Source organism: Phytophthora infestans, genomic scaffold (genome assembly GCF_000142945.1).
Source record: "Phytophthora infestans T30-4 supercont1.16 genomic scaffold, whole genome shotgun sequence".
NCBI lineage: Eukaryota > Oomycota > Peronosporomycetes > Peronosporales > Peronosporaceae > Phytophthora > Phytophthora infestans.
The window spans coordinates 585,351-597,491 of NW_003303743.1; the positions used below are offsets into that span (position 1 = coordinate 585,351).

Consider the following 12,141-nt stretch of genomic DNA (forward strand, 5'->3'; position numbering starts at 1 on the left):
ACATGTCTGTTAGAGCGATACACTGTACTGTCCCAGTCCAGGTAGACCTGGAAACACATGTACTCACTAGTCAACCATATTATTCAACACAGAGAATTGCATCATCGTCAGTTTTGCTGCGGGGTAGCACTAGAGAACTCGATGTCTTCGCTACAGAACGCAGACAATGCAGAGTAAAGCAAAACATACCTGCTGATTTTGAGAGTGACTCAAATCTTTCTAGCGATGTCTTCCAATAGATCGACGTTGTGCTGCACGCTCAGACACTTCGTTCTTCCTGGTTTCTTCAAGCAGGGCATACGAAGCGCGCCACTCTGAGTGACATTGCTCTTCTATCACCTTCGTCTCGACAGCCTCCTGGTAGAGCCGTGTGAGTGTGGCAGTGTGCTCCTTCGCTTCCTGCTCCTTCCGCTGCCACAGTGAATCCACTGTTGCACGCAGATTCGCCACCAGCTCATCCTGGCTTTCATTCATTCTCATCACGTGCGCTACCTCCTCTCGAAGCTTGACGTTATCACTCTTCTGTAATTGTAATATCTGCAAGTCCCGTGTCTTCGTCTTCTCTGCAATTTCCACGTTTCTCCTGTTGTTGTCCTGAGCATACTGCAGCTCTTTTCTCATCGATTCAGTCCTTTCCTTCGCCGATCTCAACTGCACTTCAAGCCCACGCACTTGGCGTGAGCTCGTCTGCACTATCATCTCAAGTTCCGCACGCAAAGCGTTTGCGTCGCTGTTAACGAGAATCGATCGCTGCGTTTGTTCTGCCTCGACAAGTTGCTTCTGTAGCGTCTCGATGGCTTGCGTTGCCCGATTCGTCGCTTCGTCTTGCTTTGCCAGCAGCTGATCACGCTCCTCCAGCGCACTGCGAAGCCGAGCCACCTCCACCTGCAAGTCCTCGCTGCCAAAGATTATGTCGCCGTTGTTGAGACGGATGAGCTGTTCTTCCAGGAAGTGGATACGCATCTTGTGGTTGAAGTTCTCTTGCTGCAGGCGACTGTACTCAGCCGCTTGGTCTCGCAGCGTCCAGCCTTCGGTGAATCCGTTGTCAGACGCCTGCATACCGGCGATGGCTTGGTGCTGCAGATGTGGATGCGGAATTCGCACTTCAACTTGAAGGACCATCACTCCTCGATTTAAACGATGACGCCAGTTCAAACTTGACATTTTGATTAGCCGATGGTAATTCATTGATCGACCAATCAGTGGTGAAATTGAAAGTATCTGTTGCCAAATTCACATTAGCTTGTCTAAACATCGTCTACATTGTGCTTCATTTCGCGCAGCTTCTCGTAGCTTAGGAAAGAGATCACAGTGGATGGTAGCGCCTTGACAGCGTTCACGAACAGGCCGCGATACAGCGAGCGCAGTCCTCGAATACCACCACCTTCCTCCACTACAGACGCCCGTACACAGTGCCACGCGCTCTCGTACGTCGGGAATGCGAGCTCTGGATGCCACTTGGCGCCCTGCAGCTGCACACGTCGTCGAATCACGTCGAATGGGTACGAAATACACTGCGACGCGAGCGAAGCCGTGGTGGCGCACATAATCTGACCGGGGACACTGGGATGGCCAAGCTGGTTGCTCGTATCTTCCGTGTCGTACAGTACGAACACTGGACGCAATGACTCGTACAGCGCAAAGTTGCAGCCGATGTATGTGAAGACGCCAAGACTCGCAGGCACAAAGCCTCGGTAGAACCCGCGCAGTCCTTCCTTGTCACGGATCGAGCGAGCGCAGTTCAGAATGCCACTCGAAGGACGGTTAGCGTTGTAATATTGCTGAACAGTAAGTCGTCCGCGAATGACGTCCAGTGGATAGAACAAGCTGTTGAGTGTCAGCCCAGCCAGGCCCCCCACTGCGAGATTGGCCATACTCGCTGACACTCGCGCGTTCTGTCCGAAGGGCGACGAAGACTCGGGAAGCAGACGAGTAAGCTGCTCTTGGTACACGTGACACAGAATGACCTTAGTGGGGACTGAGGGCACCACCCAGATACAGTGAGCGAGGTTTCCACTGAACAAACTGCGCGGTCCACTGAGCTTGACCATGTTGAGAAACCCTCTCGTCATGGACGTGTACGGATTAGTCCCAGATAAAAGCTTCACAGTCGTTGCTGCAGACGCCGGATTTGGAGTAGAGAGCTGCATCAGCATCTTCAGTCGCTCCAGCGGTGCACACACGGTACGTGCAAGTGCACCAGCTGCAATGGCAGCGGCGAACGACGTGATGTGTGCACTCAGTTGTTGCTTTCGAAAGTTTGAGTTGATGGTGTTGTAAGCCTTGCTGCGAGCTTCCATCTCTGGTTGCAGATATTCCCAATCCCCACCCGTGGGATTCTGACGAAGAGCGGAGATCCAGCCAGACTTGAGGTTGGCATCGAAAGTAAGGCGTTCTTGATCTCGGCTCATACTAAGATGGTCTCCACCGTGCGCTTGCAACTCAGCGGCGCGCCAGATGGTTCGTAAAGAGTTGATATCCGTCGTTAAAGCGGTCAGGAAAGCGCGGAACTCCTCCTTTGCAGCAGTCACATCTCCCAATTGAGGGTGATCATCGTCTTCACCATTTTCCGAGCGAGAGTCTTCCACTTCAAACGCTGCTATTCCACGCACCAAGTCGTCATGAGTCACATATTGATCACCCAGTTGATGCGCTGGCAAGTCGAACAAGCGCTCGTAGAACGCCAAGCGACCAGGTGTCATTTGAACGGGTGTAGCTGTCGCAGTCTCAATCGTGAACACCCACTGCTGAATCGCACGCGGGAGGTCGTTCAACTTGATTGCAGCCTGGTCAGCGTCGTCCTGGTTAAACAGCGATGATGCCGTCGGTATGCGAGTGTTCCCACCTTCATAAGAGCCCGTCATCGACTTCAGTACACGGAAAGCCGCCTCTGAAAGGAGCTGGTCGATGTTAGAAGCGCCTAATGCAATGTGGAAGTGCGCAAACTGGGAGAAATTGACAAGTCCAGATGGGTCGTTGAGCAAAAGTGACAACGCCAGCTTCACAGCACGATCGTAAGCCTGAGGTGATGGCAGCGATGTGGGATGTACCGCTGGCCCCTCGTCATCTACGTCTTCATTGGCACTATGTCTCACCAGCTGCATCTGCTGGGGGTCCGTCAGCATTCGACGTAAATCTCGTTCAGTGGCGAAACTCTCACTCGACCCAGAGACGACAGTGGTGCCCACCTTTTTAAACAATTTGTGGAGAGCAGTCGACCCACTGCGAGTGATCGTGAGAAAGCTGGCGCGATCCATACACCAGATCTTGGCATCTTCCAGGGCTTTCACTGAGGCACCACGACGACTATTATACAGCAACGCAGCTTCCCCGAAACTGGCACCACGACCAATGACTCGATCCACGAAAGGCTTGGTGGCCTTCGGCTTGCGACGTGACACTTGACATCGACCACTTTCAACCAGGTAGAAGTAGTCGCCTGGATCTCCTTGACGTAAGATCGTCGTTTCAGCACGCACACTCAAAGGAAAGCACTTACGCACAGCCAAAGCTTTGGCTCGATCATCCAGCTCAGTGAATAGAGGATTATCTTCCAGTGCTTCAAGCAGAAATCGACGCTCTTCCAAGGACTGCTGGCTGCCCGGATGAGCTGCCAGAATCTCGCGGAACGTACGTTTATCCAGCTGCCATAAGACCACAACCCCTTTATCATCATCCGAGTTAGAGGCACTCGCTTGAATCGTTGCACGGCGCGGTGTATCGTAGATCAGTGCTGACTCTCCAAATGCGTTACCAGGGCCATTTGTAGCCACAAGGACACGCTCGTTCTTGCCTACGAGACTCGATGACGACTTGAACTCAGGCAAAGCGATCGTCTTGCGTTTACGCAGCTGAACATGTCGCTGTAGCTCCTGGTTCGGGGAATTCTCTGTGCCTACAGCATGGAGAGCTGTCTGCGTTTTCAGCAAGTGGTCGTAGTCCACGAAGACGTCGCAATCTCCACGCTCAATGATGTAAAAGCAGTCGCCAGGTGCTCCTTGGTAGAAAACAACTTCTCCTTTAGCCAGTACACGGCGTCGAAACTGTGACGCTGCAGCCAAAAGTTCTGGCTCACTTAGCGTGTGGAACAGCTGATGTCGACGTAAGCAATGTACAATAGCCGCCGTCTCGGAGCCAGGACGCGGTCCTCTCTCCTTGGTCTCCTGTACTCGCGTGGCGAATCTCTCCGTCACCTTCTCCAGCTCTTTCCTCATGGAAATATCCGGTAAGAAGCTTGCACCTTGCTGCAACTTTAGAAAATCGCCACCGTCGCGATCACTAAAATGTTTGGGCAAATACGAGTTCGCAGACGGGTACGGTAGCAAGAATCCCAAGTGCTGATACATGCCTGCTACTAATTGCGAGCAGAACATCTTGGTCGTCTTCACCGCTTCTCCTTCCACCACTGCGTTCTCAAACACTGAGCGTTCTCTGCCTCTCAGTTCCGCCCCGAGAGCCTGATACCGTTCATTCACAGCCTGTCTCTCCTGTAGTAGTGCTTTCTTCTCGAACACGGGCATCTTGTCTCGATGTGCTAGCTCTGTGTCCAGTCTCGCGAGCTCCTTCTTGGTAGCGACTAGAGCCGCAAAGATTCGTTCGCGCGCGATTCTTGTTGGTACTGACACGCCGGCGTTGAAGAACCTGGCAGGGTTGTCCTCGTATGGAGCATTTAGACTGCCCAGAGCGAACTGCAGCGCCTTATTCTGCAGATCTGGCGTGCGATCCACCTGCAGCTTGCGCACTGCGACCTCGTGGCCGCGACTGAGCAATACGCGCGCCACTAGTGGTCGCAGTTTGACGCCTGTGAGCGACGCTTCCAACAAAAACAGTTCGTCCTCGGGTGATTTAGCGTCTGGGGCTAGTGACGGAGCTCGAACAACTACGCCGTTGTGGTCCCACTGCGTTTGACCGAGGAACTTTGCGCACACGCAGATAGCGCCGCCGTAGAGTCCCATGGACGAGCATTTGCGGTCAAACAACACCACGTCGCCCGTGTCCACACGAAGATCGCGCAGAAGTTGACGAACACGCGCTTCTTCCTGAGTCGGAGAGGTGTCCTTGGCATCGTTTGGCCACTCAGTAGACGCAGGAGACGAGGCCATTCGGATTTTGCAATGACGACGGTGTTGACAGGCTAAAAATGCAATTTATCAAGTTTTTGAGATGGCTTCATCATTAAATTTTTAACGGAAATGCTACAGTCCATGCGTCAAATCCGCTTATTTTCCATGTAATACTCCATGTAATGTCCATGATGTAAAACATTTTCATTCGGTAATTTATAAAAACAACCCAGTCGTTGAGTGCAATTATTGTCCAACTCTCATCCGTGTATTGTCCACGATGTGATCTATGTAGTTAATACCGGTACGATACTGTATACCGGTAGTTGTACCAATCACACCAGCCTTTCATTTGCTTTTCAAACCCAAACTCGCCCCCCTTCGAGCATTGCCGCCGCCGCCGCTCCGTTACCTGCACGCCGCAGCCTACGTCACGAGATCAACCGTTGCTGCAATCGCCGGCCATGTCGCTCAGTCTACCCGCTTCCGCGACGTCTGAGGTGCGTTATCTTGCTTGTGACGGGGTCACACAGCACCTTGCGCTAGAGGAAGTTATCTTCCGAGAGTATACAAACTCTCAGTGAACGGCAGTTCACAGGTCCCCTCTTTAATTAAAGAGAGCGAAGTGACCTAAATAAGGTAGATTGTAAACTGAGTATATTTATAGGTAGGTTAAGTTTGTGGTTAATACAAACTATCAGTTACCTATAGAAATGCAATGTCATTTAACCAATGGTTGGTTTTGAATGACCTTGGTACCTTGTACCAAATATCCCGGAGTATGACATGTCATACTCCTGAAGTGTGAAGTGTCACACTTCATGTAACCAGGGTACACTTAGTGCTACGTACCCCGTTACATCCTCCCCCACTTAGGTTCGGTTTACCGACCAATCAGAATGAAGAGATGTTCGTCACAAACTCTCATTCTCAAAGTCGAAAACCATCGACTCGGCCGCGCGAGCGCGGCGGAGGCTCACTTTACAGTTAGAGCCTCGAGCAGCAACCTGTGCGCTCTTCGTCAAGGTCTCCACTTCGACCGTTAACATGCCTCGTGGCACTGCTAAGAGCGGTGCTAAGACACGCTCCAAGGCTGCAGCCGGTAAGGCGCAGGCCAAGAGCACTAAGCCTCACGGCAAAGGCTCTGCACTCAAGGAGGCTACTCAGGTGGCCTCCGAGGCGATCGGATCCTCGGGTGACGCGGCTGCGGACAAGCGCGCAAGCAGGCGCCGCAGTCCGTCGCCCTCGTCTTCAGACAATCGTCCGAACCCTCGGTTCGTAGAACATGAGTTCAACTCGGGCAGTGAGGACGATGCCGAGTTCGAGAGCACTCATGATGCTCCTGCGGGCTCTGTGGGAGGGCACAGCCCAGTGCCCAGTGAGCACAAAGAAGACAGCGTGCAGTCGTCCGCTAGTGACCACGGTGATCACAGTCCCAGGACCTCTGTGCGCTCTGAGAGTCCGGCCGTTAAGGCTAAGGGCACTCCCAAAGCCGGTGGCGATGAGGAAGGGAGTCCTCGCAAACGTCTCTCGCTTGCCGAGGGTCTTGCGCGCGCTAAGGCCTCTAAAGCCGAAGGCGCCAAGCCCTCAAAGAAGCGTACCGCCTCTAAGTCTCCACTCCGCGAGGAGAAGGAGACTCGACGCTCCTATCAGAGTCTCTTCGGCTCCTCGGATGAAGAGGAGGAGAAGGAGGAAGAAGAGGAAGAGGAGGGTGCCATTGTTGAGCCCCGGGAGGTCTCGAATGACCTCGACCAGCAGCAGGAGGATTTCCAAGCTGCCCAGCGTGTGCGTGGGGGTTCGGTGGCGGCACCCGTCAGCCAGGGAGCTGCCATCAACTCAAGAGGGTATTGGCCTCCCGAGGAGAGCTCTGGGGCTGACCTCTTCTTAGAGCTTCTCGTCGCTCCTCGTGGCCTTGTGGGCGGCCACACTTCTAGGGGCATCTATGAACGAGCCCTTGTTCAGAAAGAACAGTTGTTCGTCGACAACGTGGAGGCTGCTCGGTGTGTGCTTCTCGCGCCACACCGCATTCCCCTTAAGGACTTCACGACTTGTCGTAAGAAGCCCGAGACCCGGGGTGGTCTCTATCCTGTTTGGGGATACCCCTGGGTTATGCCCGAGAACTGTCCCACATGGAGTTCTTGTGAGGACATGTTCTGGGCGTGGGTGGAGACTCTCAAGTACTCGCCCACGGAGTTATGGGAACTCCATGAAGATCAGCAGCTGTCCCACATCCTGGACCAGCGTGATCTTCGTGTGAGGTTTGCCCACTTGATCAGCAAGCGTATGCTGCCAAGGGACATCCTGAAGCGCGCGGCTTCTAGCGCTCACGATGAGCGCGGGTACGGTATGTATTCATCATCCGTACCCCGTTCGGGCAAGAAGCCCCGGACTACTTATGAAGCTGCCGCCGCTTCTGTTCCCAGATTGCGACAGCCTTCGGGCAGTCAATCAGGAGCCGTTCAATCGGCTCCCACGAGTTCTCGGAGTGGGCATAACCCCTCCACTTCACGAGGAGCTGTCGCTTCCCGCGACACCGTTGCTCCTGGAGGATCCGCTCCACGTGGAAGTGGACTTCTCCATTCCGGTCAAGCAGGGGCGGAGGTGCCCTCGTACGAGTACGAGTACTCGGCGCCTCCCGAGAGCCACTCTCGTTCGAGTGCTCCGACTGCGGGTCCGACACGGGACCCTGAGGTTGACCGCCTCCGTCAACGTCTCCTCGTGCTTGAGATTGCACTTGGCCTTGGGACTGGCGGTAATGCTGCCGCCCAGGCCGGGAATCAGGGCGAGCTCGCTCGTCTTGCGGGTCGCCTGGACCTGGTGGAGCGAGAGGTCGCGAGCCTGCACCTGCGGGTGGACCGCCGGGCCTCTTCGTCCGATCTGGACGAGGCCTTTCGCATGATCCGACGGATCGAGGCTTTGTTGCCACGTCCGGAGCCGCCTGCGGCACACTCCCAGACGTACGCGTATGGTGCGTACCCGGCGTACTCAGCGTACTCGGCGTATGGCGCCGGGGTCCGTTCGTATGGAGCCCCTCCGGCGTACGGTCTTGACCGCAGCCTTGCCGTCCCGACCGAGGCTTGGGTGCCTGCTCCGACGCCCTCGTCGACGACTGTGACCGGCCCTCGCTTCGAGGAGCTGGGTCAAGGGGGGTCTGCGAGTCAGCAACCCCCTGCGGGTCAAAGTACCGCTTAAGACGTCCGACATAGAACGTCGGGTGCGTCGTCATTGACTTTGGAAGGTCGATGGTGTACGACGCACCATGTCTGGCCAGGACTGCAAAAGGTCCGATGAAGCGGTGCTTCAGCTTGTTGCTGCCGACAGAGCTGACAGTGTCTAGCGGTAGGTTCCTCGTGTCTAATAGCACTAAGTCCCCCACTTTAAATACACTTAAGTTTCCTCTTCCATGTTTGTCTGAGTACTCCTTTTGTCTATCCTGGGCCGCTGCCATGGCATCGCGGACCCTGCTGACAATGTTCAGCTTGGTATCCATAAAGGATTCCACCTGTTTCCGCAGCGAAACTGGCCTCACATCCGAGACCTGGGAGGAAAGGGCTTTCCGAGCCTCTCCCCCACTTAGAATAGAGGAGTCAGTGTTTCCTCGAAGAGTGAGAGGCACTCTGGGGTGGCGGAAGCCGTTCAAGTAGAACGGCGTGAGCCCCGTGGACGCGTGCACCGCGTTGTTGAGCGCAAACTCAACAACTGGAAGCTGCGTCGACCACGTACGTGGCGCTGCCGCGCACACACTGCGCAGAGTGTCCTCGAGCACTCGATTGACGCGCTCTGTTTGGCCGTCTGTCTGCGGATGATCCGCAGTGGACATCTGCAGACGAGTTCCCAGTAAAGGGAACAGCGTTTTCCAAAACGCAGCAGTGAACCGCGGGTCTCGGTCCGAGACAATCGTCTCCGGGAGACCGTGATAGCGGAACACGCCATCGACGAACAACCTTGCGGTTTGTTCGCCCGTCACAGTGACGGGAACTGGAGCAAGATGTACCATCTTGCTCAGCCGACACACGAACACCAAAATTCCGGTGTTGCCGTGTCCGTCGGCGGGAAGCCCAAAGATGAAGTCAAGACTCATCGACTTCCAACAATCAGCCGGTACGGGCAGGCTCTGTAGTGGAGCCGAAGAGTGCCCTGCGGGTTTAACCCGCTGACATGTTTCACATGTCTTGACGTACCGGGCGACCCACTTGTACATGTGGGTCCACCAGAAGGACTGAGAGACCGACAGAAAGGTCTTCTCGCGGCCCAAGTGGCCGCTGGAGGGCGCGTCATGCGCCTCAGCGAGGATGTCGAACTTCAGATCCTCGTCGTTGGGTACGACCACCCGTGGAGGATCAGTGGGCTCTACCCGATAATAGAGGAGGCCCTCCTTCAACTCATATCGGTGGAGCCGTGAGCGCTGTCGCGACGAGAGCCAGTCGGACTTCGCGCTCGTTCCGGCCTTAAGGAACTTGACGATAGGCGCGACAGCCTCATCGTCCCGATACGCCATGCGTATCCGATCATATAGATCCGTTGTCACCCGCGTGATGTGGGCCAACTCATAGTCGGGACGCCTAGAGAGGGCGTCCGCAAGCACGTTGAGCTTGCCCGGCTTGTACTCGACGCGGAAGTTATATTCCGCGAAGAAGGACAGCCACCTCGCCATCCGTTGGGAGAGGTGAGGCGAGTTAGTCGCCGTCCTCAAGGACGCGTGGTCTGTGTAGATCACAAAGGGCGTAGAGCCCAGAAGGTGAACACGGAACTTCACAAGGGCATATTTCATTGCCAGGAGCTCCTTGTCATGGACAGGGTAGTTCCGCTCGGCGGCTTTGAGCTGCCTGGACTGGAATGAGATGACTCGTTCCTGTCCAGCCGTGTCGTCCCGCAGCAATGCACACCCGATGGCGTAATCGGAGGCATCGCAGACGACGCTAAACGGCTTCGTCTCGTCCGGCAGAGCCAGGACAGGGGCCTCTTGGAGACTGGCCTTGATGCTGTCAAAAGCATCCTGGTGCTCTTGCTCCCAGCGCCAGTCGACGTCCTTCTGAAGGAGGCTCGACAAAGGCTTAGCGAAGCCCGCGTACCCAGCGCTGTACTTGTGAAGGTAGTTGGCCAAACCCAACCACTTTCGAAGATCCTTCTGGGATCGGGGCGTCGGCCATGCTGCTATGGCCTTGACCTTGTCTGGGTCAGCCCGAACGCCCACGTTGCTTACGAAGCAACCGAGAACTTTGATCTCTGGTGACGCGAAAACGCACTTGTCGATGTTGGCGTAGAGCTTGTTCGCTCGCATCACGTCCAACACTCGACGGAGGTGTCCTAGATGCACCTCCATGGCCGTCTTGCCTCCCTCGGCACGGCTATGGACGAAAATGTCGTCGAAGTACGTCTGTACGAAGGTACGCAAAGGGCGGAACAATTGCGTCACCAGGCGATTGAACGTCGCCGGGGCGTTAGACAAGCCCTGCGGCATGACGAGCCACTCCCAAAGCATGCCGCTTGGAGTGCTTACCGCGGTGAGCGGGATGTCACTCTCTCGCATCAGGATTTGGTAGTATCCGTCTACCAAATCCAGCGCACTGTACAGTACGCTCCCGGCCATTTGTTCAACAACACATCCTTTCGTGGGATCGGTGTTTGGGCCGGCACCGTTGCGTTGTTCAGCTTGTTATAAGCGTGAACCAGACGCCACTTTCCGTTCGGCTTACGAACGCAGAAAGTCGGCGTCGAGTGCGGGGATTTCGACTCCCGCACCATGCCTGCCTTCGCTTTCGCGGCGAAGAAGGCATCAATGACCTCGCACTGTTCGCGCGGGAGAGGCCATTGCCTCGTGACACAATACTTTGTGCCGGGCACGAGATCAATCTCGTGCCGTACGCCTCGATCCGGTGGGAGTTGGGTCGGTGGGTGTTTATTCACCACGTCCGCATACTCCGTCACCAAAGGATACACCGGATCCTTGGGGTTCTTGAGAATCTCAGAACCCAAGCGCGCCTGACGCTGCTTGTTCATGTCTTCCAGGACGTTCTCGTCCAAGACAGAGGAGGAGTTCAGCTCCTCCTGAGTGGTCTCAGGTCTTATGAGTACCATCTCAGCGATCTCTCCAGCCTTGAGGTTGGCCAGGAAAGACTCAGCCGTCATTTCCTCGAGGTTCAGTATCTCTGCAACCTCTGGCAACGGTTCCAAGTGGACACCAGATGCCTTGACGGGTAAACCCGTCTCGCTATCGAAGATGTGATAGCACTCTTCCACCGGCCTTGTCGGAGGAGCCCGGGCCCTGGACTCCGAGTCGCTTGAAGCGACGTCGATCGGAACGAAGTTCGGATCCGACTTGAGGCGGCGGCGGCGTCTTTGCCGACGGCTTCTGTGACGGGGAGCTTTGCTGCCCACGTCTAGGGATGTCGTCGCTACGACATCCGAGGCACTCGTGGCCTCGTGTGGTACTCTTGTACCCACACAGGAAGCGTGTTCAACGCCTTCCTCTTCAGTTAAGGTCTGGGCGACCGCGTGTGGCACTGTGTTACCCACACAGGAAGCGTATCCGACGTCTTCCTCTTCAGTTAAGGTCTGGGCGACCGCGTGTGGCACTGTGTTACTCACACAGGAAGCGTATCCGACGTCTTCCTCTTCAGTTATGGTCTGGGCGACCGTGAGTGGAACTCTGTTACCCACTCTGAACACGCTGTTCTCAGTGTTCATGACAGCTGCAGCTGTCTGCGGAACTAAGTTACCCGCCTGTGGACCTAAGTTACCCACTTGGCCGGCGCCTCTTCTGGGCGCGGCCACCATCAAAACATCCTCGGAGTCGTCATATACGTCGACGACTCTCAAGCATCTGCCGGATGCTTTGGTACCCTGGCAGCCCTCGCGGGCGCCCCGGGTCCTGACAGAGGTGGGAACATGACTCACCAATGCTCTGTCGGACTGCGCAGGGCGGCTGGCACCGATTGCCTTGCCTCGCCAGTCGATCCAGGGCTCGTGCTTCTCAAGCCAGGGCATGCCCAGGATCATATCATATGGATCCATATCGAGAGCAGTGAACTGTTCGAGGCTGTCAAAGTCTTCAAACTTGACAGCCAGATCCACTTGG

At 55.5% G+C, this 12,141-nt stretch overlaps 1 protein-coding gene across 1 annotated transcript; it reads right to left on the bottom strand.

Annotated features, from left to right (window-relative positions):
* Window positions 1-1,247: 1,247 nt before the first annotated feature.
* On the bottom strand, window positions 1,248-5,102 carry PITG_08747 (Mitochondrial Carrier (MC) Family; the record flags this gene model as incomplete). The annotated part of the gene is made up of 1 exon (XM_002902782.1): window positions 1,248-5,102. The coding sequence occupies one exon, from the start codon at window positions 5,100-5,102 to the stop codon at window positions 1,248-1,250; it is 3,855 nt and encodes a 1,284-aa protein (XP_002902828.1).
* Window positions 5,103-12,141: the final 7,039 nt, after the last annotated feature.